The sequence below is a fragment of the Hemitrygon akajei genome, chromosome 20 (assembly GCF_048418815.1).
Source record: "Hemitrygon akajei chromosome 20, sHemAka1.3, whole genome shotgun sequence".
Lineage (NCBI taxonomy): Eukaryota > Metazoa > Chordata > Chondrichthyes > Myliobatiformes > Dasyatidae > Hemitrygon > Hemitrygon akajei.
In genome coordinates, this window is record NC_133143.1 from 30,664,214 (window position 1) to 30,691,822 (window position 27,609).

Genomic DNA, 27,609 nt, shown 5'->3' on the forward strand with positions numbered 1-27,609 from the left:
TATGAGTATTGATCTGTAAAAATGGATTAATCAGACTGGGCTTATCCTCTAATATGTTGTACAATGAAAGGTGGTTTCATTACTGGGCTTGCAGACAAAATGACCATGTTTCCCCATGATGGGGTAAGTAGAACCAAGGTTACAGTTACAGTCTCAGAGTAAGGGATCAGACATTCAGAATACAGATGAGATCTGAGTGCAATGTATCTTTGGATTTTTTTCACCAAAGAAAGTTATAGTAGCTCAGTTGCTGAGTATATTCAAAACAAGAAGGAACAGAAGCAAACACACACAAAATGCTGGAGGAGCTCAGCAGGCCAGGCAGCATCTATGGAAAAGAGTACAGTCGAGGTTTCAGGCTGAAACCCTTCAGCAGGACTGGAGTAAAAAAGCTGAGAAATAGATTTAAAAGGTGTGGGGAGGGGAGAGAGAAACACAAAGCGATAGGTGAGACCTGAAGGGGGAGGAATGAAGTAAAGAGCTGGGAAGTTGATTGGTGAAAGAGATACAGGTTTGGAGAAGGGGGAATCTGATAGGAGAGGATAGAACGCTGTGGAAGAAAGAAAAGCAGGAGGACTACCAGAAGGAGGTGATGGGTGGGTAAAGAGATAAGGTGAGAGAGGGAAGAGGGGATGGGGATTGGTGATGGGGGTGGGGGCATTACCGGAAGTTTGAGAAATTGATGTTCATGCCATTAGGTGGGAGGCTACCCAGATGGAATATAAGGAATAGAGATTTTTATATGTCAAGGAAGTAACGGATATGGGGCTGGTACAGGAAAGTGGCACTGAGATAAAAGGTCAACTATGATATTATTGAACATGGTTGGGTTTGATGGCCATTCCTGCTCCTGTTTCCTACGAGCCCTAGTCCCCGTTCCCTACCTTTTACTGGTTTTCTACTGAAGAGTCTTCTTGCTAATGCCCTGGAAGAAATGAGTGAAGAAACTTAAAGGGAAAACAGCTGTCTATCAACAAGATGTACGCATCTGCATTAATATGCCTTTACTATTCAGTTCAGGAATTATGCACCTTTTTCATTTTGTGTCCATTGCTTAATGCAGAATCTCTGAAAACAGGCAAAAGTGATTGCTATAACATTTTTAAGGATAGAGGCAAATATTTAGGCTTTTGGTAACTTCTCATCATTAATTCTACCTACCAATAGCAATAGCTATTTCTTCATTTCTACAGCACCAACAACTGTGAACCTACAGTATAGTGTGTTGTTCACCTGTTCTCATGACTTTAAAACTTTTTCTCAAGTGGAATATATCCTCTTAGTTTTCTGCCTCAAGGTTTTTACCAAGACTTGATCAAATTCAATTCCAGGCCTCTCAGTTGATTTCCTTGCTGGAGATGCCCTGGATGAACTTAGGTAGATACTTTCTTAACAATGCTGTGATACCTTCCTATTGCATCTCATTAACTGGATGATCTCCTGAGATTCTTGGTGAAGCTAGATGCTTTCACCTCCTCTGCTTGCAGTATTCTTTAAACCCGGAACGTCAGCTTCAGAGCACGACAGTCTTCAACTGAGTGCTTTGGCATGGTAAGAAAGAGAAACTTTCTGAACACTTTAGATGCTAGAGTAAATGAATAACTTCTGTTGCCATTCATTTGAATAAAGATGTGCGGTTGTAATGTGATTATACACTCAGTGGTCACTTTATAAGGCACACCTGTAAGGATATTCCTAATAGGATGAGGCTCATTGATGCAAATATATTATCAGCCAATCATGTAACAGCAACACATTGAGTGAAAGCATGTGGACAAGGTTCAGGGGTTCAGTTATTGTTCAAACCAAACATCAGAATAGGGAAGAAATGTGATCTAAGTGACTTTGACTATGGAATAATTTTGGTGCCAGATGTGCTGGATCAGAAACTACCAATCTCCTGGAATTTTCATACACAAGTGTCTTGAGAGTTTACAGAGAATGGAGTGAAAAACAAAAAAAAAAATCATCTGTGGGCCAAAACACCTTATTAATGAGAGAGGACAGAGGAGAATGGCCAGCCTGGGTCAAGCTGACAGGAGGATGGCAGTATGTGTTACAACAGTGGTTTGCAGAAGAGCATCTCTGAATGCACAATATGTCGAACCTTGAAGTGACAGTGATCATCATAATGGGGTCCACTCCTGTACCTAATAAAGTGGCCACTCAGTGTATGATTGAACCAATAAACCTAGTACATGGGATCAATAATCTACAGAATACAAATTCAGATTGCACTGTGGCAGGTTAAGAATTGTAATATAATTTAAAATTTCTGGAAGTAAAAATAATTATCAGTTAAACTCTCTATGAAATACTAAGATTAATTCCTTCGTTGTATTTTTTACAATTTTGTCTTTTCATTTTATCCTATCTGGCTCACAAGTCAACATGATTTTGTGACAGCCTATTTCTGAAGTAACCTAGCAATCATTTTGATTGTATCCAAGGCACCTTGGAAAGAACAGTACATACTAGCTCCTTGCTAATGCCGCCTATTAGCAAGGTCTTTGATGATCTTTTCAGTGAGCTTCTTCCTTTTCATGGGATGTCCTTGACACAATGCCCTATCTCCCCGAGACAAGTTCAGGCATACAACCTAGCATTTAACCATGTTTTGCTACTCTGTAGAAATATCTATTTCTCTGAAAAATGCTTTTCCTGCACAATATCAGGATATGAATGTTCCTCACCGAAACAGAGTCTGTTATGCTTTATTAGATGAGGATTCTTGAACTACTATAGTCCACGTGGTCCAAAGAGAACTCGGAGAAACAAGAAATTTCATTGTCCAAGTTTGAGTTGCTAAGTAGTATGTGTGGAATGATGAGTTTGTGTTTTGTTTGCGTCATTCTGAAAAGATAAACGTTGGGAGGTTCCTTGAGTATTCTCTCAATTGAGCACCACTGTTGATTCATAAAAAGCTCATTCATAGATATATCTCTGGTAGATTCTTTGAGCGTACAGTATCTAATCTATAGAGCCTCTTTGCCTAGCAGCTGGCACTTAAAATCAAGAAATAGACCGTGAACCTATTGCTCAACCTTACCGAGGACTTTTCTTGACTCTCTTTCTCCTCCCTTCCATCCCCATATTTCTGGTTTTGGTTGCAACTGCTTGGTGGCATATTTTGATTAAGAATATATTAGTGGTTGTTTAATAATACCTGAGGACTTGGCCTTAAATTATCACTACTTTAGCAATCATTTGCCCTCAGAAATGGGCACTTTAGGTGAGTTTTCTAGGTGGTGCGCTTTCTTTATTTTAATTAATTTATATTTATATATGAGAAGAGAATTGCCCTGTCACCTAACATTTTATACATAATGTTAGGCAGCAGGGCAAGTGTATGTATGTTTCTCTTTTTTTGTCTTTACATTAACATTCTGCACAGCAATCTTTCCTGTCTTGACATCTCATTTTCAGCATTAAGCAAGCCCAGGCTTAATATATTCTCTTCAATCAAGTGAATGAAGTTATCCAGCTTTATCCTTCCCTAAGATATCTTTATGGGTATAACCTGCATAATCAGCTGTTGTCCTTAAGCAGGAAGAAGCAAAGTAGATGTGAACAAATGTCTTTCAAATTGCATTTCAAGGTATCAGTTAGGGATTTCTCAAAAGTCCACTGAATCAGATGGTCTGCAGGAATGTCCTGACCCATTAGACCCATACATGAAGTTTATGGAGGATGGTTGATGATAGGTCGGGCCCAAACAATCGGCACCTGGTGGTCAGTTGTAACCAATCCCAGGATGAATTTCTCTGATTAGTTATTGTCCCAAATCAAGGACTCAATAGTTCTGGGGTTAACTATTTAAATAGTTGTACTGCAGAGTGTGAATTTGAATTGCATTTTGAGAGTGGTGTAGTTTTACTGAATAAAGGGTTATTTCATATTCCAGCTTGCTTTGTTGTCTGGCTTTGTATTTCAGCAGTAGTTATAGGTGAGTGAACACAACAAACTGACAACAAGGTGCTGTCTAATGCCAACATGGCAATTTCAGCAGAGACTTCTGCACAATTCTACAACAGGAGCAAACTCAATTTGAAGCTGTACAGCTGAACTTAATCAAAACATTAACCAGCATGTTATCAGTGAGTCCAACGACATAGGTGTCAAACACTGAAAAGAACTCGTGAGTCAGTTGTTGTGTCCATTTCCAACTTCCAGTTCAAATCTACTTCAGGAGTTACATTTGAATCATGGTTCAAGTGCTACAAAGTTGTATTCCGGGTTGAGTTTTCCTGAAAAGATGACTCCTGGTAAACACGTACTTTGCTCCGACAATTGCGTACTGCTGAACATGAACGCTATTTCAAATTTGTTCTTCCTTAAGAATCCACAGGCCTTATTATTTGTTGAAACTGTCCAACAGCTAACAAGCATATCTGAAGAGCAGTCATCTCTCCTCAGTGTTCACTGCCATTGCTTAAAACTTATTTAATAAGACATTAATGTCTTTATCGTCAATGGTGAATGTGAAAAGTTCAAGCTGGGTAACATGACTGAAACGTTGTTCAATGTCTGATTCTTATTTGCCGACTTCAGACACCTAGCGATTCAGATATTCGAATATGGATCCTGGCCAGACTGGAGCAAGACCCTGAAATGACTCTACAAGTTGTCACTCAAGAATGTCACCTTTTGATCGACCTAAAACACAGTTCAAACCTTGTCGAACAGACCAAGGTCACTGCAGTGTCCAACAGCCCAGATATTGTCACACAGCGCGTCTCCAAGCAGCCAGTTGGATCTGTGGTGCATGGCATTATGCAAGAAACTGCCAATATGAGAAATATATTTGCAGCAAATATTTGTGACCTTTTTTGCATGGTCACACACAAAAAAAGGCTTTGGCTGTCCTTCACTGTGTTCAAGGCCAGTGGAACACAAGGACAAGAAGTGTTCAAAATCCACAAGGAATTTAATGGTCACATTCAAAATGGACCTCGCTGCACCCAACTCCTGCCCAGGGACGGTATGTTAACTTATTGATCAACAATCATTTGGCCAAGCTACAGCTTGTCCTGGCATCGGACATCACCGTTATATCCAAGTGCATGTGGTAGAACCAGTCAAACCAACTCATTCGTTCCATCTTCAGTGCATTGAGTGGTACACTCCAGCTGACTGGCAAACTGCACTGCACAGTGAAGCTGAATGGTAACCAAGTCAATGGTGTGTGCTACCTAACAGACCAGCCAGATCTGTATGTCCTTGGCTTTGTCATGCTTGATCTCTGGAGCATCCCTCTGGATGAAGTCTGTATGAAGACATTGGCCATTCAAATTATATCAGTCAACACCATCCCACCATCAGTATGTGAGAACATACAACAACTGCAACCACACTAATCGCCAATGTTTCAAGAAGCTTTAGGATGCTGCACCAAACTGCAAGCAGAACTCCCATCTCCATCCAGATGCAAAGTCCTGTCTTCTGTCCCAAGAGAGTAGTGCAGTACACAGCCTTACCAGTCATGAAGTAAGAGCTAGATTGCCTGCAACAAGCTGGTGTGATCAAAGCTGTCAACTCCTCACGTTGGGCAGCTCCTATAGTTATTATCAAGAAGGTCAACAGTACAGTGAGGTTGTGTGCAGACTTCTTAACTGGTCTCAAAGCAGTTCTGGATACACAACAGTACCCCTTACCAGTGCTATCAGATTGTCTCGCAAAAGTGAATGATGGTTGCTACTTTGCAAAGCTGGACTTGGCAGAAGCCTACCTCCAGGTAGAAGTGGTTGAAAATTCACAGGAGCTTCTCACCATTAAAACACTTAAAGGGTTGATTTCCTTCCTCCATCTGGGTGAAGGCAGCTCCTTCAACTTTCCAGCAGCTTATGGACACCATGCTGAGTGGTATTGCTGGTATTGCCACTTACCCCAACAATATCACTGGGCACAGATCACAGAACTATGCCAAGGCCTAGACCAAGTATTGAACAAACAACAAGACTTTGGATTATGACTTTGGGCAGAAAATTTCAGCTTCATGATGTCCTCAGTCAAGTATCTGAGATTCAACATTGATGCCAAAGATTCCAAAAACATCACTGCTATTTTGAAGATACCTCCACCATATGTCAGCACTTTACACTCATTTTTGAGCATGACCAGTCATTTATCAGCTTTTCTTCCTGCAGTACACAGACTGTGGGAACCACTGATATTCCTGCTCAACATGGGTGCCACGTGGAAATGCCAAGAAGCTTTTGATCAGGTGAAAATATGCACTGTCACCCAACCTTCCCTTGACTCATTTCAACCCAAAGCTGCCAATTGTCATCATACACATATTTTCCCCAATGTTTTCAAAAAAGCGCTCTTGGGTGCAGGCAGATCACTGACTGCAGCAGAAAGGGCCTGTGAACAAATCAAGATGGAAGAAATTCAAAATCGGGAGGCAATGTTATTAGTCTATGAGTTTTGAAATCAAATACACAACAACCCTAAAATCTGGTCAGGCAGATGCCCTCTCCTGACTTGTGATGTGAACCAGTAGGTTAGTGAAAATGAAGACACAGTTGTGGCTGCGATTTCAATTGATTGTGAAGTCCACCAGGTTGTATCGATTGCTGCAGAAGGTATTCTAGTCATCGCCGACAAAGTCAGACCAGAAACAGCTGCAGAACCTCTTCTTCAGCATATCTCCAGATATCTTATTGTCAAGGTTGAGGAAGATATCGTGTCCTTCTAGCGACATGGACTCTCAACTGTGACTCCTGCCCATCGTTTGGATAAAGAATAGTAAATCCATGAGTAGTTCAACAGTTCCACTGTTGTCACCTGGGCATCAATTTAAAAAGCTCTGGCACTAAGCTTTGTGTACTGGCTGGGTATAGATGAAAATATCACATCAATATGTAGGCAGTGTGCTTATTGTTTGTTCTATGGCAGCAAAGAATCCAGTAGAGCCAATGTACAGCCATGGCTTCAGACTACTTGATCTTGGAGTTGAAAATATATTGACTTTCTTGGCCCAATCAATGGATATACTACCTTGTCCTGGTTGACGCATATTCCAAATGGCCAGAAATGATACCTATGAAGTCAGCAATGATAGAGGTTACCATTCAAAAGCTGCAGTAGGTCTTTAGTTACTTTGGAATTCCGGAAACACTTGTCTCTGACAACAGCATTCAATTCAATTTGCTGCATTCTGCCAGAACAGTGGAATTATCCACACCTGCTCAACCCACATCATCCACAACTAAACAGAGAGGTGTGGGGATGCCTTCAAATGATTGCTTGTATAATCAAAGGGAAGGAGCTTTGCCCAAGGTTCTCAACATGTTCTTGCTGACATATCGAATGACACCACAATCAGACCTCAAAGAGAGCTCTCCGGCTGAGTGCTTTTGGTAAGAGAAGTGTGCACAGTGTTGGATGTGATGCTGCCACTGTATCCAACGTCTGAGACAGCAGATAATCAGGTGCACAAAGACAGCCACATCAACCTTGGTCAACGGGTGAAATCAGTCAAGCCAGAAGCCGCAGTGCGAGTCAAATAGTATCACATGGGCAAGGGCCCCGAGTACCAAGTCAGACTGCCAAACAAATGGGGAAAGTGCTCCATGAAATTAGTGTAGATACAGATCACTGGCATCACCAGAGCGGCCACGTGCTCCCAAAGTTTCAACAAGTTCAGTTGGCAAGTGTTCAAACACGGAGCTGGACCTTCATCTCCTCTTAGAAGGGTTCGAATTACCCAACACAGCACACTGGCAAGCAACCTTACGACAAGAAAGTGGCCTAAGACAAACTAATCATCCGTTTAAACTGGTTGTTCCATTCCAATTCAACCCTTGGCTCAAATCCTACAGGTAATCATCTTCAAGAGGCGAGCCTAGACACTCAGCACCTAGTAGTGGTCTTTTATAACCAATCCCAAACTGACTTTCTCTGATTGATTGTTGTCGCAGTCGAGGACTCCGCTGATCTGGGGCAAGCCATTTAAATAATCATACTGGGAAATGTGAGTTTGTGTTGAGTTTTGAGACTGGTGTAGTTTTTACCAAATAAAGTGTTATTTCAACTTCCGGTTTGTTCTGTTAGCTGGCTTTGGGTTTCATCAGTAGTTATAGGTGAGTGAACACAACAGTGGATAAATCTGGACCTGGAAGGGGTAGACAATGGCAATAAAATTTGATGAATGACAAAAAGCTTAAGATGCTACAGTCTGGAGTAAAAAGCACTCTACTAGAGGAAATCCAGTGGGTGAAGTAGTACCAGTGAAGGCAAGGGAATGGACAGTGTCAGGTCAGGACTCCATCAGTTCTCCAGCAGTTTGTTTTTTTTTGCAATAAAGTTTGATCTGAGCTGAAGGCTTGTAGAAATGAGGACATAACTAGAGAAGGTTGAATTGTCATGCATGGAGGTGAGCGAAACACAGTAAGGATTTCAGCAGCATTGGTGACTGGGATGGCTGACATTATTGAGATAGAAGTAGACAGTGTTTGAGAAATTCTGGTCTTTGACCTGATCAGATGAGACTCTAAAGTTCTTGCTGTTGTGGCTGTGCCTGAGTTGATACCCATTGAGCAAGTCTTGCAGAGAAGGCTATTATTTATTTAAATGATGGGAGCTGGAGATAGACTTTAATTATCCTGATATTTAATTGGAAAGTGCAATACCTTTCATAACTTTTGAAAGCCCTAAACATCCAATCAAATATTTAAGAAGATGAAAAAGAAATCAAAGACTATATCAGAAAGAACCAGTGAAAATACAAAATAATCTGTAATATGCTAGTTCTTGACAAGTTTAAAAATAGGAAAGTCATCATGGTGAATTTGTGATTGAAAACCCAGAAAGTGATGCCTTTACAAGCAGATCTGATCTTCATTTGAGCCTTTCAGCTTCAGAACCCATGCTTCATCTGGCACCATTTCAGCTTCAGTCTAACACTCCTCTGGTTCCCATTTAAATGGAATTTTAGTAAGGTTCATCTCAGGATCTAATTGGGACAAGAATTGCAATGCAAAGATTTGTTTGACCGCCAAGACATCTAGAAATCAGAAAGGTTATGTGTGTACACTTAACTGTTTTTTTGATCAGAGTTGAAGCTGTTAGGCCAAAATTGAGAGAGGATCAACTCTACTTCATGATCTTGTCACATTTAATCTTTTATCAAATGCACTACATCTAGATATACTTGTTATTATAAAAGTAGGGACAACAATTTTGGTTAGCTACTGTTCAAGAATGCCATATCTACATTAGAGGTCTTTATTATTAGAATACTTTCTCCCTTCTTTGCCACTGTCCTTAGTACATCTCATTCTAAGATATGTTGTATTTGTTGCCTGTTCATTTGGGTTACCTGAAATAATCCAGTGAGGGCAGTATCAAGCAAGTACAACAAAATAATTTTTATTTATAGAGAAGCCTAGATGAAATACATGGTTCATTGTAAGGTAATATTGTAACAATGAAGTATTGTTGAAATATTGTCATTATTGGTGTATGAAAAGCTGCAGTTAATGTGCAGCAAGATGCCACAAAACATTGTAAACTTCATGCTGTTTTGTTTTGTAATATTAGTTAATGTGAGAAATAATTATTTGCCGAGACACCAAAACAAAATCCTTTCACTTTCTGTGCGGAATCTAAGCAGTAGAGGTTCTTTATGTCTTCCAAGAGGACATTCAAAAGGGATCATCTTAAAACGACAGCCCTGAAGTCTCAAAAGTGCAATTTGAACCCAGAGCTGTGAAAGTGTTGACAACTGAGATACAGCTGAAGTAACTTGGGAAATAAGGCCATGATAGTGTTAAAATTGGTTTTAATTAAACATTGTAGATTAAAGGAATTAGGGGATTGTGTAATTGAATCTGGGGTAAGTAGTGCTATGAGGTGATCTACAGATGTGAAGGCTTGTTGAGGAGTTATTTGAACAGAGTGCATCTTGGTTTAAATCAGTGCGAACTTGAGGAGGACAAAATCATGTTAAATTGTGACCAACAACAAACAACAAGCAGCTCATTGCAAAAGCGGTCCAGGTGGCAAGATGTTTCAAGTGACCATACGTGAAGTTCAGAGCTGTGAATAATGTCAGGAAGGAATCAGCACACAAAAAGATAATGGAAATCTGAAAGTGCCACAAAGTTGATCAGTTGAATATTTCAAAACTGAACCTGAGAAATATCCTTAAAGTTAGCTATTAATGATTACAGAAGGAAGTGCATAAATGGAGTTAAGGTGCAGATCAAAATATGATTGAAATGAAAAACAGGCTGTGAGCCTGGTCACATTTCTTTGTACCTCTACTACCCACAGCAGGCGGGATTTGTGAAACACTAGGCAGGGATATGAGGGAGTTAGTTTGCATCCTGCATCGGATATAATAGACTTACAGTGCTCTGTTTATGAAAGCTTGGGTACACCAGGCTGCAAATTTTTTTTCAAGGATGAGAGACCTCAAATATGCAGAAGATTGGAGAGACTAGGATCCTTCTCCTCCAGGTAGTAAGTGTTAAGGGGGATTCAATGCAGATCTTCAAAGCTATGAATTGTTTTGATAGAGTTAATAAAGCAAAATTGTTTCTGCTGGTGGGAGGAAATGGGAAATGTCACATGGGTGCGATAGTTGGCTTAATGTTGAAAACTGCTGCACAACAAAAGCAAAATTAATTCAGTAATGTTCTTTTAGCTTCAAGGTTTTTATAATCCCTCTATAGTCATGATTGTTGAGCTTACTGAGTGCCCCATAAGGTACATTCGGAAAACTGAGAATGAGTAAATGTGTTAAATCTGCCGGCTGCACATTTTATTGTCCTTCCTAACTGAGTAAGAGTGATGGCTAATGAAAGGCAAAGTGCAGTCACAATACAATCCTTGGAGGTTAAAAAATATTGAAGTTAATTTGCCTCCATTTGTACCACAGTAAAGACTGAAAGTGTTCTTGCAGTGAGAGCAGCTGCAATCAACGATCATACATTGACAGAAGATTTCAAGGACAACTGCAAATTGCCATGGTTACCTAGAGCAAGAGTTTTCATTGGTAAATTTCAGAGCAAGTTTTCTGAATAAATTTTCTGTAGAAGTCACCTTAATGGTTCCATCTTCACCTACAGATTTCAATTCCCATTAGCTAAATGAGAGACTAAATCCAAGCACTGAAGGACTTGACATTGATTGCACTGTTATCTCTGACCGTAGGATAACATTCTATCTTATTGAACTGCTTTTGCTGGTGTTACTGTGTAATGAATGGTTTGTTTTGTTTCCCTATGTTGCTCTGACCTGCTCCTTGGGAGCCAGCCGGGACTCCGTGTTTGCACTCCCTCCTCTCAGAAGGTTACAAAATTGTGGATTCAAGGCTGACACCAGAGGCGAGCACAAAATGAAAGTTGTCACTTGAGTGCACCACTAAGAGAGTGCTTCACCATATGATATACTGTCATTCAGCTGAATAAATTAAGCCAAGGCACGTTCAGCGAGATGTAAAAGCTCCCATGGCACCATGTCAAAAAGGAGCAGGGTAGTGTTTCCTTATTCCAAACCCATCAATAGCAAATTGTCTTCAAAACCATTGTAGGACCTTGCTATGCACAAATTAGATCCTGTATTTCTTCTGTGCCAGTAAAAGACATTATACAAATTTTACCCTTCCTCATTTCCTTTCTGAAAGGTCTCACTGTACTGCGGTCTAGTTCCACCAGCGACAGTCTTCGTGTTGCTTCCAGGCAGCCATTTTTCAATAGTGAAGCTGAACAAGGGAATGGTAGCAGGCTGTTTGACTGTGGCAAACAATAATGCACCTGACCTGTGTTTGTACCTGGTGGAGGCAGACCAATAAGATGACAGAGTTTAGCTACCTTTGTTTTCCAGACACATGAAAGCTGTGGACAACTGTAGCATTCCTAAATTTCCCCTCTTCCCCAGCAATGAGAAGCTGATTCAAGGTCAAACCTGTGTTACTCGTAGCCGGATAGATACGGTTTATAGTGAAGTACTTAAGATCTGTGCTCGAGACCGTTGGGCAACATTCTCATTGTTCAGTCTGCACCATGTGTTGCAAGAGCCCCTGATTCAGGACCTCTGTCCCAAGCTGTACTTAGGAGCAAAAGGAATTGGAGTAGCTCATGAAGTTAATAGGGCTGCTACCTACTGTAGTCAGTTATTGGACTGCAATCCCATTTACCGTAGATTCCGGACTACAGAGCGCACCTGATTAAAAGCCGCTGGCTCTAATTTTAGAAATAAAATCAATTTTTTACTTGTAAAGGCCGCACCGGATTTTAGGCCGCAGGTGTCCCACATTGTAATATGAGATATTTACACAGAAAGATATTACACATGAGGATTTTTTAACTTTTAATTAAATCCATATGGTAACAAAAACAAATACATATTGCAAATGCTTTTTTTCGAACCGTGCCCGTAACGCGGCTACTTTTAAATATACGTTGCGTATACTTCTTTACTGAACAACATTCCAATATCTCCTAATGACTGGTAAAAAATATATATACTGCAGCCTACCAGGAAAAGTTATTGATCGCCTTTAACTTAAAAGCAGCGTTTTCGCTCCGCCGCTCCCCCCCCCCCGCCGTCCCGTTTATCGCAAACGGCATTTAAAAGCAGCGTTCGCTCAGATCCAATGCCGCTCGCGTAATGCGCTCCCCCCCTCCTTTCCGTTTATCGCAAACGGCATTTTTCCCACAAGACGCGGCGAAACCGGGTGTGACGTCATAGCATCACATGTACAGAAAACAAATATAGTTAAAACTCTTCTAACTTTAACTAGAAAATGAATTACTAAGCGAAAATATTATAAACTAAATAACTGCCATAAAGGCAGCACAATGCTTTTCTTCGAGTGTTTTCCATGTTGATGAGGGTGAGTACAAATGACTGATTTACAATAATTTAATTGTGAAAGTGCGCTTGATTTATCGTACAATTTTATTGGACCTCTGTGAACTACTCATCAATTTTATTGGTCTACTGTTATGAGGCAAAATGTTTACGAGGCGGCATGAAAAAAATCATGTATTAGCCGCTCCGTTTTAAAGGCCGCAAAGTTCAAAGCTGTTCAAAATGTGGGAAAAAAGTAGCGGCTTAAAATCCGGAATCTACGGTACTCTCTTTTACTCTGTATTTCTTGATGACCTTGACAATTGGAACTGTATCCATCTTTAAAGCTTCAGTTGACCCCCTAGTCTTCAGTACAGAAGAAATTGAGATCTTGTTTCAATAAATACTTCCTTCCCAAATTAACTCTTATTTTAAGATCCTACCCCTCTGTTCTTGATTTCTCACACCAGAAGAAGGAGCTACATGGTGTGAAATCTACCACATCTTCTTAACATTGTAAATATTTTTATCAGGTTTTCTGTTGATCTCTAAAATTTAGGTAAGATGAGGCAGGTTTATCTAGCATGTAATTTAATCTGTTTTTTATGTTGGTTTATTTGTGCACCACTATTCTGGACAATGGATAGATTCTGATGTGACTTTACCTTTGATTTTCAACTCCTTTGGAGTTGCTGTCTTTGCAATCTCTCTTTGAGATCTGGTCCAGTGTTTTGTATGATAGTCAAAGTTGTATTGTCACATGACTGAACTCCATTTCCATCATCAGCCATTTTCCAAAAGCTAACTAAAGTTTCTATTAAATGATATTAATGGGGACATAATATTTGCATGACATGAACTTGCCATTTGACCCGAGAGCAAACGAGAAAATCTGTTGGTACTGGAGATCCAAGTTACACACACAAAATGCTGGAGGAACTCAGCAGGCTAGGCAGCATCCATAGAAAAGAGTACAGTCAACATTTCGGGCAGAGCCCCTTCAGCAGGACCCAACAGACTTATTTATTTATTATTTGATCCAACAGATCAGTATTAGTATTCATGCTCCACGTGAGCTGCCTCTTCATTCTCCTCCTCCTCCTTCTCCTCCTATCAGCATGCACTTCCATCTCTTTCTCGGTTTTGTGTATATCCAACTTCCCTTCACATGTATTCATGGTTCCCCATAAATGTAGCACTGACAAAAAAATCAGGAATCTCCTCACCTTAAGATATACTTTCTTCCTGGCCTTTCTGATGTTTATATGAGTTAGTAAACCTAAGTGCTCTTAAAAGTTGAAGGATACCTTTGTAAGGTGTAACTAGTTCAGATGAAGAGAAGATTTAGCTTTCTCATCAGAATATCCCAGTGAAATACTTTGAAAGTAAAGTGATAGAGTTATGAAGGAAATGCAGCAGCCAGTTCACAGGCATCAAGCTCCCAGAAGCAATGGTATGATAGTGAGCAGATACACTTGTGTTGAGCTGTTCTCTGTTTTTGTCAATCCATTTCATCACCAGGTGAGGAGACATCTCCTTGTACGGTGCAAGATCAGAGAACAACTCAACCCAACCATCAACTGCCTGAGCTACACATTTTCCAACAGATTTTACTTCCAACAGATACATAAATTCTGTGATGTTGTTTGAGTGATAACTATTGATCAGACGCTGCAGTAACTTGACTGTTCTACAGTATAGTAACTTCGGATAATTTAGGTTACAACCAAGAGTGAACTATTGAATATCTTTTCAAGAACATTAGGAGAGTAACATTCCTTCAATATAACCGGCTGGTGGCAAAGCGGCATCAGCGCTGGACTTCGGTGGGAGGGCTCCCGAATTCGAATCCAGTTTGCTCCCTTGTATGCTTTCCATCCGTGCTGGGTTGAGCGTCGATCTAGCAACTCAGCCTCATAAAAATAAGAAAGCCTGCTAAAACAAAACGCTGTCATGACGGCATCCTGATGACTCCACTTGGAGTTAAGGGCTTTCTTCTTCTCTTCTATTGCTTCAACATGGCATCACGGTCTCAACCCACATTTTTCCATTCAAACACTCAAATAGTACGATTTGGACCTTCAGATATCTGATCTGGAGGCCACATGGCTAAGAAACATGTCACAGGCTCAGATACAAAAGTGCAAAGATCACATTCTCCTCCCCAAAGTCACTACTTTCTTGCCTGCTAGAAGAGGTGATATTTTTCCTCTGATACGATGAAATTGTTTACTTATTTTGAGGCCCCTGCTATTCATGAACAAACATAAATGTGTTTTTGAGAGCGAGTCAGTGTTTTGCTACCTTTTGTAGGTCTGATGTACCCACCCCACACATTGCCTATAAAAAGTGTTCAGCCCTCCCCCATTGGAAGTTGTCATGTTTTACAACTGAAGCCTCACTTTACTGGGCGTCTCTGGAAAAATGGCTCTTTAGCCTCTGGTTAACAGCCACTGGATTCTGCGGCAATAAACCCATCTTTCTCCGGCTTTGTATACCTAGGAAGTATACAACTTTGGTCCCACCAAATCTGTGAGGTTGGGATGTCTCATCCACCCAAAACCCGGTTTGTGTGATTGCTGTGTGATCTACTGCCCCCAGCAAGAAATAACAGATTGTACGCTGCATAAAATTATAAAGAAGTGTATTTAAGAATGTTAATTACCCAAATAGTTATTAAATGAAAGAAAGGAAAAAAGAAAAAGAGCCCATTACTCTTTGGTAATGAACAGTCAACCATGTACTGAAGTTGGAGCTCATCTTGAAATTGACTGTCACGCGCGCGCTGGACCCTCGGTCTTGAAAGCGCCCATCACCTTGCGAATGTCATTGGAAATCCATCTCGTACAAACGGGTCTCCCACAGGAGTATTGGTTCTTCCTCCTTGAAGCCATTCATCTACACAAAGCACCTTGGCTATCTATTTCCCCGTCTTCTTCGAGCTCCAGCCAACAGAGAACTTTCCACCCATGTCCTCTAGAACCTCCTCCCAAATCTACCATCCTGATTGGCTGACGCCACATTCCCAAGTTGGATAACAAAGCTTCTTATCTCGGCTCAAACCCAAGCAAGCTGAGAGCAGTGCAGACTGCTCTTACGGAACAGCTAAAATGAAATTCCTACAGCACAGCAGTAAAAATCTTAACCAGAGCGTTACGCAACTTTGAATCACAGTGGATTTAATTTGGCTCTTTGACAACAGAAAAAGACTATTGTGCCAAAGTGAAAACAAGTCTCTACAAAATGATCTAAATTAATTACAAATATAAAACATGAAGTAACTGCTTGTGTAGGTATTCATCCCATTCAATATGACATACCAAATTATCACTGGTCCAGCCAATTGGTTTTAGAAGTTACATAATTAGTTAAATGGCGATCTGTTATTGGAAAAATGTGTGCAGTCAAGGTGTTTCAATCACTTGTAGTAAAGTACACCTGTATCTGGAAGGCCCAACTGTTGGTGAGTCAGTATCCTGGCAAAAACTACACCATGAAGACAAAAATAACACTGCAAGCAACTCCACAAAACGGTTATTGAAAAGCACAAGTCAGGAGATGGGTACAAGAAAGTTTCCAAGTCACTGCCTATCCCATGTTGTACAGTTAAGTCAATCATCAAAAAAGGGAAAGAATATGGTACAGTTGTAAGTCTGCCTAGAGTAGCCCGTCCTCAAAAACTGAGTGACCGTGCAAGAAAGGGACCAGTGAGGGAGGCCACCGAGAATCCTATGACAACTCTGGAGGAGTTACAAGCCTCAGTGACTGAGATGGGAGAGACTGCACATACAACAACTGTTGCCCGAGTGTTTCATCAGTCACAGCTTTACAGGAGAGTGGCAAAGAGAAAGCCACTGTTGAAAAAGATTCGCATGATATCTTCGCTGGAGTTTGCCAGAAGGCATGTGGGAGACTCTGAAGTCAGCTGGAAGAATGTTTGATGATTTGATTAAACCAAAATTGAGCTTTTTGGCCATCAGACTAAACGCTATATTTGGCGTAAGCCAAACATCACACATCATCAAAAACACACCATCCCTACCATGAAGCATGGTGGTGGCTACATCATGCTGTGGGAATGCTTCACTGCAGCAGGTCTTGGAGGCTTGTGAAGGTAGAGGGTAAAATGAATGCAGCAAAATACAGGGAAATCCTGGAGGAAAACTGAATGTAGTCTGGAGATTTGTTTTCCAGCAAGAAAATAACCCCAAGCATGAAGCACACTGTTAAACAACAAAGTTAATGTCCTGAAGTGGCCAAGTCAGAGTCCAGATCTCAATCCAATTGAGAATTTGTGGCTGGACTTGAAAAAAGATGCTCACTCAGGATCCCCATGCAATCTGACTGAACTTGAGCAGTTTTGTGAAGTAGCATGTAAAAACACTGTAGTGTCCAGATGTGACCTATCCACACAGGCAGCAATTCCTATTTAATGCTGACTTGAAAGAGGTGAATACTTAAGAAATCAATGCTTTTTTTGTTTTTGATATTTGTAATTAATTTAGATCACTTTGTCCAGATCTGTTTTCACTTCGACACAAGTCTTTTGTTGTTGATCAGTCTTAAAAAACAGCCAAATTAAATCCACTGTGATCCAATGTTGTAAAACAATAAAACATGAAAACTTCCAAGGGAGGATGAATAATTTTTATAGACACTGTACTTGACTCTGTTTTGAGTGAGTGCATTCAAAGTAACATTGATGTACTGTAGATCAGTTAATGTGTTCAAACTTTGCAAAGTGTTTCACAGAAACATAAAATGAGTGAAAACAAAGAGAACCAATGAAAGAGAACTCGGGTAAGCTGAACAAATGCTTGGTCAGAGTTTGGCCTTACAGGAGAAAAAAAGTTATGATTAGAGGCACAGTGTGCACTGAGAGGAAGGCAGACTTGTCAGTGAGACAGTGAATGAAGACTATGATGTGCAAGAGAATGTTTGGGATTTAATTATCAGGAAGGAGCAAGGCATGGACTGATTTTTAAAAGCTTTATGTCATTAAACAATTTCTCTGAGTAATGATTGCATTTTTTTTCCAGTGGGATTTGAAGTATATTATAGGATTGTGGAGAGCATGTTTCATTCTGATCTACTAGGTGTTCTGAGTGCAGCATTTAAGCACTGTCAGCTAAAACGAACATTGCATTGAAAGGTCCTGACAGAATCAGAATCTTGTTTATTATCACTGTCTTCTGTGATGGGAAATTTGTTGTTTTGTAGCAGCAATACAATGCAAAGACATAAAAATTCAATAAATTGCAAAATAAGTAGTGCAAAATAAAAGAAATAATGAGGTGGTGTTCATGTGTTCATGGACCATTCAGAAATTTGTTGATGGAGGGGAAGAAGCTGTTTATGAATTGTTCAGTGTGGGTTTTCAAGCTTCTGTATCTCCCCTAATGGCAGGAACGTGAAGAGGGCATATCCCAGATGATGGGGGTCCTTAATGATGAATGCCACCTTCCTGAGTCATGGTGTCTTTAAGAAGAAAGGTGATGAATTCATTTGTTTTCATAGGAAGTCCAGTAATTACTGTTTTAAGCATAGAAGCAGGCAGTTCAGTGCAATAGGAACAATAAACCACTTCTCATCATTCTTGCCTAACCATTTCTCTATACACCTCGATTCTTTTTGTCCCATTTACTTATTTAACACGTACTTAAATGGATCTTTGCGAATGCCACTTAGTCAGGCATGGATCAGGGCTCTGCTTCTGAGAGGTTCTGCATAGATTAAATTGGAACTGGTTAAATCCTTTCTCTTTGAGCTAATTACCAGATGATTGAAATTAGAAGCTGAAAGTACTGGGAGTCTGCTTAGGCGAGCTCAGCTGGTGTCTGAAAGATTAAGTACAGCAGCTGCATTTTCCCCACACCTGAAATTGCTGGTCTGTACGCAGAAGTGACCCGGGTTCAATTCCCACCACTACCTGTAAGGAGTTTGTACATTCTCCCCGTGACTGCATGGGTTTGCTACGGGTACTCTGGTTTCATCCCACGTTCCAATTTGTAAATTGGTTAATTCTAAATTGTCCTGTGATTAGGCAAGGATTCAACTGGGTAATTGCTGGGTTGAAGGACCTACTTCGTGCTGTATGTTAATAAAATAAAAATCAAAGTTTTCTGGTTTGAAATATCTAGGATTCCTCTGGGAACATATGATGAGTGCCATTTAATATCTTTAAATAATGAAGCAAATAAGTGAAACATATTTACATTAAAATCATTTTTTCATTCAAACAAGCAAAAACAGCCAAAGACACCCAAAGGGACTTGCATGTGCAGTCAGGCCTCACATAGCATTGAGTCATTACAACGCAGTTATTCAATTCTTTATTGAGTTTTTTTAAAAACAGCAAAAATTCATTCTAAACAACTCTTAAAGCTTCTCAAGAATGGCCGCCATTACAGTAAACATTTAAACAGCCAATGAGAGCACTTTACATGCACTCTGAGCCACTCATAGCCAATCACGTATTAGTTCATGCTCTGCCTCCTTCATGAGCGTAAATGTTCTTGCTCCCTCGCCAATTTACTCCATGTTTTTCGCCCATAATGTCTGGAAAACAGCCTGCAACTGCCAGTGAGGGTAGTACATCTAAGATGACTAGGGAAAGCATTAGCATGGATATGAAACTGCAAGTGTTCGGAAGCTGGTGAGCACCAGATTGGTGTTGGTGCCTCTTTGAAAATAGCTACATCGATGATCAGAACAGTTATTGGAAAATGCAGACGTGATAAAAGCTTCTGCAACGATGGCCTCGATATTATCGTCAACACCAGCAAGAAGCCTCACCATGAAATTCCTCAGCACTAGCATCACCACGATTGCACAAATCATGGACCAGTTCATCGATAGTGACCCTGACTGGGCGCGAAGCAATAAGGCAAAAAGAGGTGTTCCCCACATGATTTCCTGCAATCGAGAACTGCTTCATGAGAGGAAATTTAAGAAAAGGCAGTCAAATCTCGATGCCTGCTTGAAGAAAAAGCCAAAGTTAGGGGTGGACCCACAGCCTGATCCCTCCTCTAAGATGTAACCATCACCTGCTTCCCTCTGCTGCTGCTGCTATGTGTTGCTGCTCCACTGATGTACAAGTTAGGCCTACTTGCATGTTTGTTACTCCACCAATTACTGTGCATATGTAAAACAATATATCATACATCTCAGGTGTGATTTTTTTTATCAGGCACACATGCCCATTTGTGTAATGTTATGATGACCCTACATAGCATTGATTTACGTAGCATGCCACCTCCAAGGAACACATCCCCAGCATTAAGTGGGGTCTGAGTTAGAATTAAAAGCATGATTTTAAAAGAACATACCCACCCCTTTGCTTTTTTATTCACAGCCCAACAAGCCCCATTGATACCAATGGGCTTGCAGATCCTGCACCAGATCTAACCCAGCTGAAGATCCATGAAGCAGCTCACCAGTGTGATTATCAGGGGTAATCCCATAAAGATTATGGACAGAATTGACAGAAGCAACGTTCTAAATGAGTTGTTAAGTATGGGATGTTGATACGTATAAACACGTGTGAAAGACTCAAAATTGCTTCCACCGAAAGGACTAAATGCCAGCTGCTCTAATCAGACTCACTAATATTTACCAGAAAGACCTGAGTTATTATGTTTGATCTTACTTTTACTTACTTACCCACTGCCCCATCATGTGTCACCACCCAATAATCCAATATTGAAGACAGACTCTTCCTGAATTTCACAGAATTCTATGGCAATGTTAATCACTCAATTGATTGCAGCATACATAAACAAGTGTTTAGCCCTTTCAGAGGTGATTATTTCTAGAGAAAGTAATACTGTGCAGTTAAAATACAGTGGGGAGCCTTGTGTAGTTAATTGTAAACATAATAAGTTTTGTAGATGCTGCAGATCCATAGCAACACACATAAAATGCTGGAGGGACTCAGCAGGTCAGGCATCATCTACGGAAATACATAAACAGTCAATGGTTTTGACCGAGACCCTTCAGCAAAAGCTGGGGGAGGGGTAGGAGGATAGCTAGTAGGTGATATGTGAAGCCAAATAGGTGGGAAAGGTAAATGGATGGAGAATAGGGAATCTGATAGGAGAGGAGGGTGGACACAGGAAAAGGTGAACAAGGATTGCCACCAAAGAGGTGTTAAGAGACCAGGGTGTGGAATAGAAGAAGATGAAAGGGAAGGTAAAAAATTACCGGAAGGAGAAATCAATGTTCATGCTACCAGGATTGAGGCCACCTAGGCAGAATGTGAAGTACTGCTCCTCGACCCTGAGAGTGGCCTCTTTGTGGCAAAGGAGGAGGCCATGGACCAACATGTTGGAATGAGAATGGCAGTAGGAATTAAAATGATTGGTCACCAGTAAATTCTGATTCTGGCGGATGGAGTGGAGGTGCTCGACCAATTTACATTGGGTCTCGCCAACGTAGAGGAGACCACATTGGAAATACTGGATACAATAGATGACACCAACAGAGTCACAGGTGAAGTATTGCCACATCTGGAAGGACTGCTAGGGTCCCTGAATGGAGGTAAGGGTGAAGGTGATTGGACAGATGTAGCATTTCTGTCACTTTTGCATCTGTTTCTCATCTTGAGTGTGTTTCTGGAACTGCTAGAGCCTGCAATTTGCAAAAATGATCCAGTACTTTGCTGTCTCTAAGAAGGTTCTGGGAAGCAGCAAGCATGAAGCGCAGCTATGAGGCAGGGCAGAAGCCAGTGTTCGACTCCATTTTTCCAATTAAAGCTTCCATTATTGGCCGCTTAAAGTGATGAGGAAGATTGAAACATTGAGGTCAATGTGGAGGGTGAGCACCGGTGGTCTTCTGAGCATTGGTAGGATCGCTCTGCTGCCGAAGAAGAAGCCTGTGTGGTCTACCAAAGTGCCCAAAGTCTCTTTTGATAATGCTGGTAAATGTTACCGACATTTTTGCATTTGGATTTTGGACTATGGACAGTGGACTTTTTCAGTTTCTTATATTGTGTATTTTCGCCATTCTCTTTTTGTGCGGGGGAGTGCAATTTGGGGGTTGATGTTCTGTTGTGTTTCCTGCAAAGGGAGGTGGGTTTGAAGGGTTGATGATCAGGATGGTGGGTTTGCTGTTTCTCTTTGAACTGATTTCCATGTTTTTTCTTGGTTTTGTGGCTATCTGGAAAAGAAGAATCTCAGAGTTGTTATCTTCATACATACTTTGATAATAAATGAATCTTTGAATCTTCGATTTGTGCCAGGAGGGAGATTAGTGGAAAAGGATGAATGGACAAGAGAATCATAGTGGGAGCAATCCAGAGACTGGGGTGGGGAGTTAAATATGTGTTTGGAGGTAGGATCCTGTTGAAGGTGGAGGAATTTGCAGAGAATGATTTAAAGGCTTATAGGTTTGTAGGTGAAGACATAGGGAACTCTAACCCTTTTAAGGTGGTGGGAAGATAGGGTGAACATGAATGTCTGGCAAGTGGAGGAGATGTGAGTGAGGGTGAGTGGAGAAGGAAATCCCTATTCTTTGAAGAGGAACAGATCTTTGATGTGCTGGAAAGGAAAGGCTCATCCTGGGAACAGATGTGACAGTGACAAAGGGACTGAAAGCAAGTAGCATTTTTACAGGAGACAGTGGGAAGAGGGATAGTCAAGGTAGCTGTGGGAATTAATAAGTTTATAAACAATGTCAGTACACAAGAGATTAAGGAAAGGGAGATAAGTGTAGAAAAAAATGGACCAAGTGAATTTCAGGGCACTGTGAAAGTTGGAGGCAAATTTGATGAAATTGACGAGCTCAACATGGGTGCATGAAGTAGCATCAGTGTAGTGCCGGAAGAGTTGGGGGGCATTACCAGGTTACAGCTTAGACTGTTCTACATAGCCAGTGAAAAGGTAGGCATAGCTGGGGCCCGTGTGGTGCCAAAGGCTACCCCCTTGAGTTTGGAATTGGTAGTTAATTTGTTTTTTTGGGAAATATTTTGGCCAAAGGATTTTTTTGCGGATACATTTTTTTTCCAGAAGCATTTTGTTTTCTTGTTTGACTTGTGTGGTGTGTTTTGCACTATTTAGTTGTGTCACGAGTTAATAGCACTACCTAAATATTTTATAAATCATATACAATCAGGGGTAATTTGTACTATTTAAATGGGTCACAGATAATCTTCATTATTCATCCATGCTGCACATAATTTGCATTACTTAAAAGTACCACATGCTTTGTATAATGACTGTGCAAACTACCGGTATCTTGATTAATTGTAATGAGGGAACCAACAGCAAGTCATAACTGTATTAAGTACTCATGTTCTGATACCTGATCAACAACATGGATTACTAGAAGTCCTTTCTATTACCAGAATTCAACATTTCTGTCTCAAAAGAGCCACATTTCCTATTACTCTCTTTATTTACCAATTTTGTTTTTATTGGTGTTGTCGGCTAATGAGTTCGGATTGAGGTGAGGAATTATAGCAAACAATTTATTTTATGGCACTAAGTCAATTTATTCAGAAAATAGATTCAGTTTAAAGAGCACGAAAAGTCAACTTACGACAGAAGCTGATGCAACTTTTTCCAATTAAAGCAAAATCGTTTCTGGAAGGTGGGGTGGACAATTATTGTTCTGATGATTCTTCTGCAGAGTGCCTTGGCTTGTTGGACTGTGCTAATGTAAGTTGTTGCTATTTGACCGGAGTTGGGAAATACATTGAAGCTTAGCCCTGGAGTTTCTTCACGAGTGCTCATTAACGCATCTCCACCAGGAACCTTTGGTAGTGGTGGCCTCTCCAGGAGCTAGAACATGGACAGTTTTTCTCCCTTGTATAAGGAATCAGGAGCGTAATGTGAATACTAGCTTGATCAGTCCATATAAACATATACACATTTAAGTGTGTACTCTCAAATACTAAGCACAGCATTTTGGAACCAACAAGCTGATAATAACAATTTATTTCTCTCCTCCTGCTGGCCAAGTTTCAGTGAGCACTGGCTGCTCTTAACAGCAAATGCCAGTCAATTTTTAAACTGTGGAGTATGACATTATAGCAAAGCCCTTTTTTTATTCTCAGAAGGTGGGAGCCGTACATGTATTAGCCACCTTTAACTGCTAAGCAACGGCAACCTTTCAAGCTGGTTTCCTTAGACATTGTGGACTAGAGCAGGGACTGGAGTCATGTTTTGGTCAGCTGTTAAAAGGTTTCTTCCATGTAAGATAGCTTTTTAAAGTAGTTGCTCAATTACGTTTTCCTTTCAGAAGCATTTGTGAATTTGCATTCTCTAGATTGCTGATCTGGTGCCATGGTTAAATCTGCCTTGCACCATTATCCAAAACAGTCACTTAATGGGAATGACAAGATCACCAGTGGGCGACTGGAGCCTGATTACTTTCATCCAGTCATTAGTAGCCAGACAAAATGCATGGTGCCACATATATTCTACTAGCATTATGCTTTTTGCCTCTAAGCAAGGTATCATGTTACACAGTAAAACAGGTCCCAAAGTATACTTAATGTATTAGGATGTCAATATTCATTCTTTTAATTCTGTTCTGCACTGGCTAGAAATTTTAAAGCGACTATCCTCCAACGTCAAAACTAGTTGTCCAGATATATTTCAAATGAATTGCAATTCACTCAGTTGAAGCAGAAATGAGGCTTTTCTGTTTGACAGCTAGTCTTGATGGTGGCTGAATACCATGTCCTTTACAGTATGTTCAGTACTAGATGTGGGGCACTAACAAAATTAGTCACCTAGACAGAAAAAAAGCCTATTTGCTCATAGCAATATACAGCCAGCAATTTCTATGTTTAGTTACTACTCCAATACAATTGATGCATGGAAAGGCAAAATATTGTTGCAGATGAAGTCCTCCTCAGTTTACAAACACTTGACTTGTGTCTGTATGTATGAACAAATGATTGGGGCACCAGTGGAATGGACTTGCTAACTACTGCAAGATGGCAGGCGTCTTCCACAATGTAGAAACTCACTTTGCAATAGCGTTTCCCATTTGCCATCTATTTGGATTATGAACAGGTCATAGGAATGAAACCCCATCATAACCTGGGATTCGCCTGTAAAATGTTTTGGAGAGTTGGTTGAAGAATACTGGAGAATACTTCCAGAAAGCATCAAGAATTTTATCTGTTTACTTGGGAGTAGTGGGCTTCATTTAAAGATGGCACCTGTGAGGCTTCCACAATACTTCATTGGATTTTTGATTTTGATTTTATGTGCAAGAGTCTGGAGTGGGACAACCTTCTTAATCAGAGATCAGAAGGTCATCAGTTTAGCCAGGGCTAGTACATTGAAAACATGTCTTTGCTTATGAGACTTTTGGAGCCTCCTAAGGCTGTGAAATGCACTGTAGAGTTACATCTTCCTTTCTCTAGGTCAGAGCTGTTCAGTAACTCAACTGGATTTGCCCAACTTTGTGTTCGACAGTCCCTGGTGATTATTACCTTCAAACAAGCTCCCTCCGCCAGGGTCCAGTGTAGTTAAAGATGTTTCAAAGGCAGACCAATTCTTTCAAAGCATTCTGTGGTGCAATGTGTATTTTTTCTCTGAGTGAAATGTTTGATATGATTCTGACTTGAATTTTGTGTCCCCTCTCAAACCCCCCAACCCCCTGTACATATGTGTGGTGCTCCTTTTGCCTAGACCTAGTGAACCATTTTTGTGAGCAGGTCCTCAGTTTCTTGCTTTGTCCCTACTTTCCCACTGTAGCCCCGTCTTCCCCTGCTGTTGACTCCGTACCCTTGCAGCGCACGGGCAGCCAGAACACAGCAACCTACCAGAGGCCCAGCTATGCCACCGGCCCAGCAGCCAATTATGGGGACCCTTACCGGACACTCCAGTATTGTCCCTCAGTGGAATCGCCATACAGCAAGTCTGGGCCAGCCATCCCACCCGAGGGCACCTTGGCACGATCACCTTCCATCGACAGCATTCAGAAGGATCCCAGGTGAGTGGCCGACTTGTTATGCTGTTAAGAGGATGGCTAACTTTAATGTCACAGAGAACTGTTAAGTGTAATTTTTAAAAATTTCCTCCTCATTCCCATCACAAAATATTTCTTTTTCATTTGTTTTGCACCTTCACTATCAATAGTAACTTCTTCAAATGCCATTCACTGAGGGATGCTGTGTGCCTTTTGAGGAAATACTCCCTCTCTGTGAAGAAAGTTTTCTCTTTTAGTTAGTCACTTCCTTTCCACCTCAGAGTCCATGAGATAAAGATGTTGAAACATCTAGGGACCCAAAATTCCTCAACGTGCTGTTCTTGGTGCGGGGCAAGCTCTGAGATGATTTGGGATGTGCTTACATGAAGACTATTATCAATTCCAGCGAGTGATTACAAGACATTTGTATGAGCAAAACAAGAAGTACAATTTCTCTTCTGGTCTTGCCGCATCTCATTTGCTGAGACTACCTGCTGAAAAGTCAGTAACAGCTGCTGAATCTCGTATTTTATCATCTGTGGTTTAATCCAAGGGATCTTCAGCTACCATTTCCACTGCTGGGTTGTGTACAGTGAGTGCCATTCTGTGAGGGTGTCACTGGCTTATTTCTGAAAATGTTAGTTTTCTTAAGTTAACATTTCTCTGTTCCGAAAAATTTGCATACCAATGTAGAGATAATCGAAGCTAATTAATTTCTTATTTGAGTTTAAAGTGCGTCAGTACAAAGTCACTGCATTCAGTAGTTTTAAATATGTGCGTTAAAGTCTTTGGGGCTTCCTGTTAAATTTAAAGTTTCCAATTCAATACATCTTCTTCCCCCTCAGTTTTTGTCTTGGATCTCAATGCTGTCATTAATCTTGGGTAACCTGCCTGTGAAAAGGGTTTAAATTAGACACGGCTAGTCTAGATTTGCACGTTGCTGAAATTCAGTGCAGTTTCTGTCTCAATGCTCACAATGTCCTTCTTGGATTTTAGTTTATGCCAGTTATTACTGTCAAGAGGTAAGGAAATATTGCAGCGACACACCGTCTGGATTCATCAACAAGAACCACATTTGGTTCAGGTTGGTTCACTGTAATGTTCCTGCAACTTTCTTTTCTCCCCATGTCATATGATGCAGAGAAGAAACAATTCTGAAACCTTGCACAAAGCCAGTAGGTTTGGCACTCTGAAGCTCCGATTCTTAAACTGCATTTGTATTTGCTCCTACTTGATTAGCGCTTCAAAAGAATGCACCAACCTGGTTTACTTTGCTTTGTAAGTGAGAAATATTCCCATTTCTGTGAGGGTGGTCTTATTATCAACAGAAAGAAATATCCTGTCAGCTGCAAAACTTTTTTTTATCATTTTCTGTTCTCTATGCAGAGCAGAAGTTCAAAGACATCAGGAACACAAATCAAACCAAGACAGCAGCACATTGTGAAAGCTGCAATCTTCTGCCTCTGCCTGAACATTATTTAAATATTTTGTTTACATGCAAACAAAAGCATTTTGGCTCAATACAGTGATTTTCTGTAAAAATCTCTTGTCTGCTCAGAGCTACCATATCTCCTGCTTTCTTGTTTGTTACTTCTTATTTGACATCTCAAAGCCATGCAAGAAGGTACAACGGCTCTATGTTTTTCAGTTAATGACAGTGAAGGGTCCACAAGCTATTTTCAAGATATGTCAGTGTGAGACTTGAAAGTTATAGTGTTCCTGTTTCCTGTCCTTATCCTTCTAAGTGGTTTGGAGAGGTGGGTTAAAAGAAACCTTGGCAAGTTAGTGCAGCTGAATCGATAGATGATACAAATTGCAGTGCAGTTGTGCCAGTGGGGGAGGAAAAGGCATCATATTCTGCTAGTGCTGAGCTTCATAAAC

At 40.7% G+C, this 27,609-nt stretch overlaps 1 protein-coding gene across 12 annotated transcripts in view; it reads left to right on the forward strand.

Moving 5' to 3' along the window:
* Positions 1-27,609, forward strand: part of LOC140713685 (catenin delta-2-like) — a 1,190,818-nt gene that overhangs the window by 923,047 nt on the left and 240,162 nt on the right. For all 12 annotated transcript variants that reach the window (XM_073024066.1, XM_073024071.1, XM_073024072.1 and 9 more), the window contains one exon: positions 25,515-25,752. In XM_073024066.1, the coding sequence (XP_072880167.1) occupies positions 25,515-25,752 (238 nt within the window). The remainder of the gene's footprint in view (positions 1-25,514; positions 25,753-27,609) is intronic.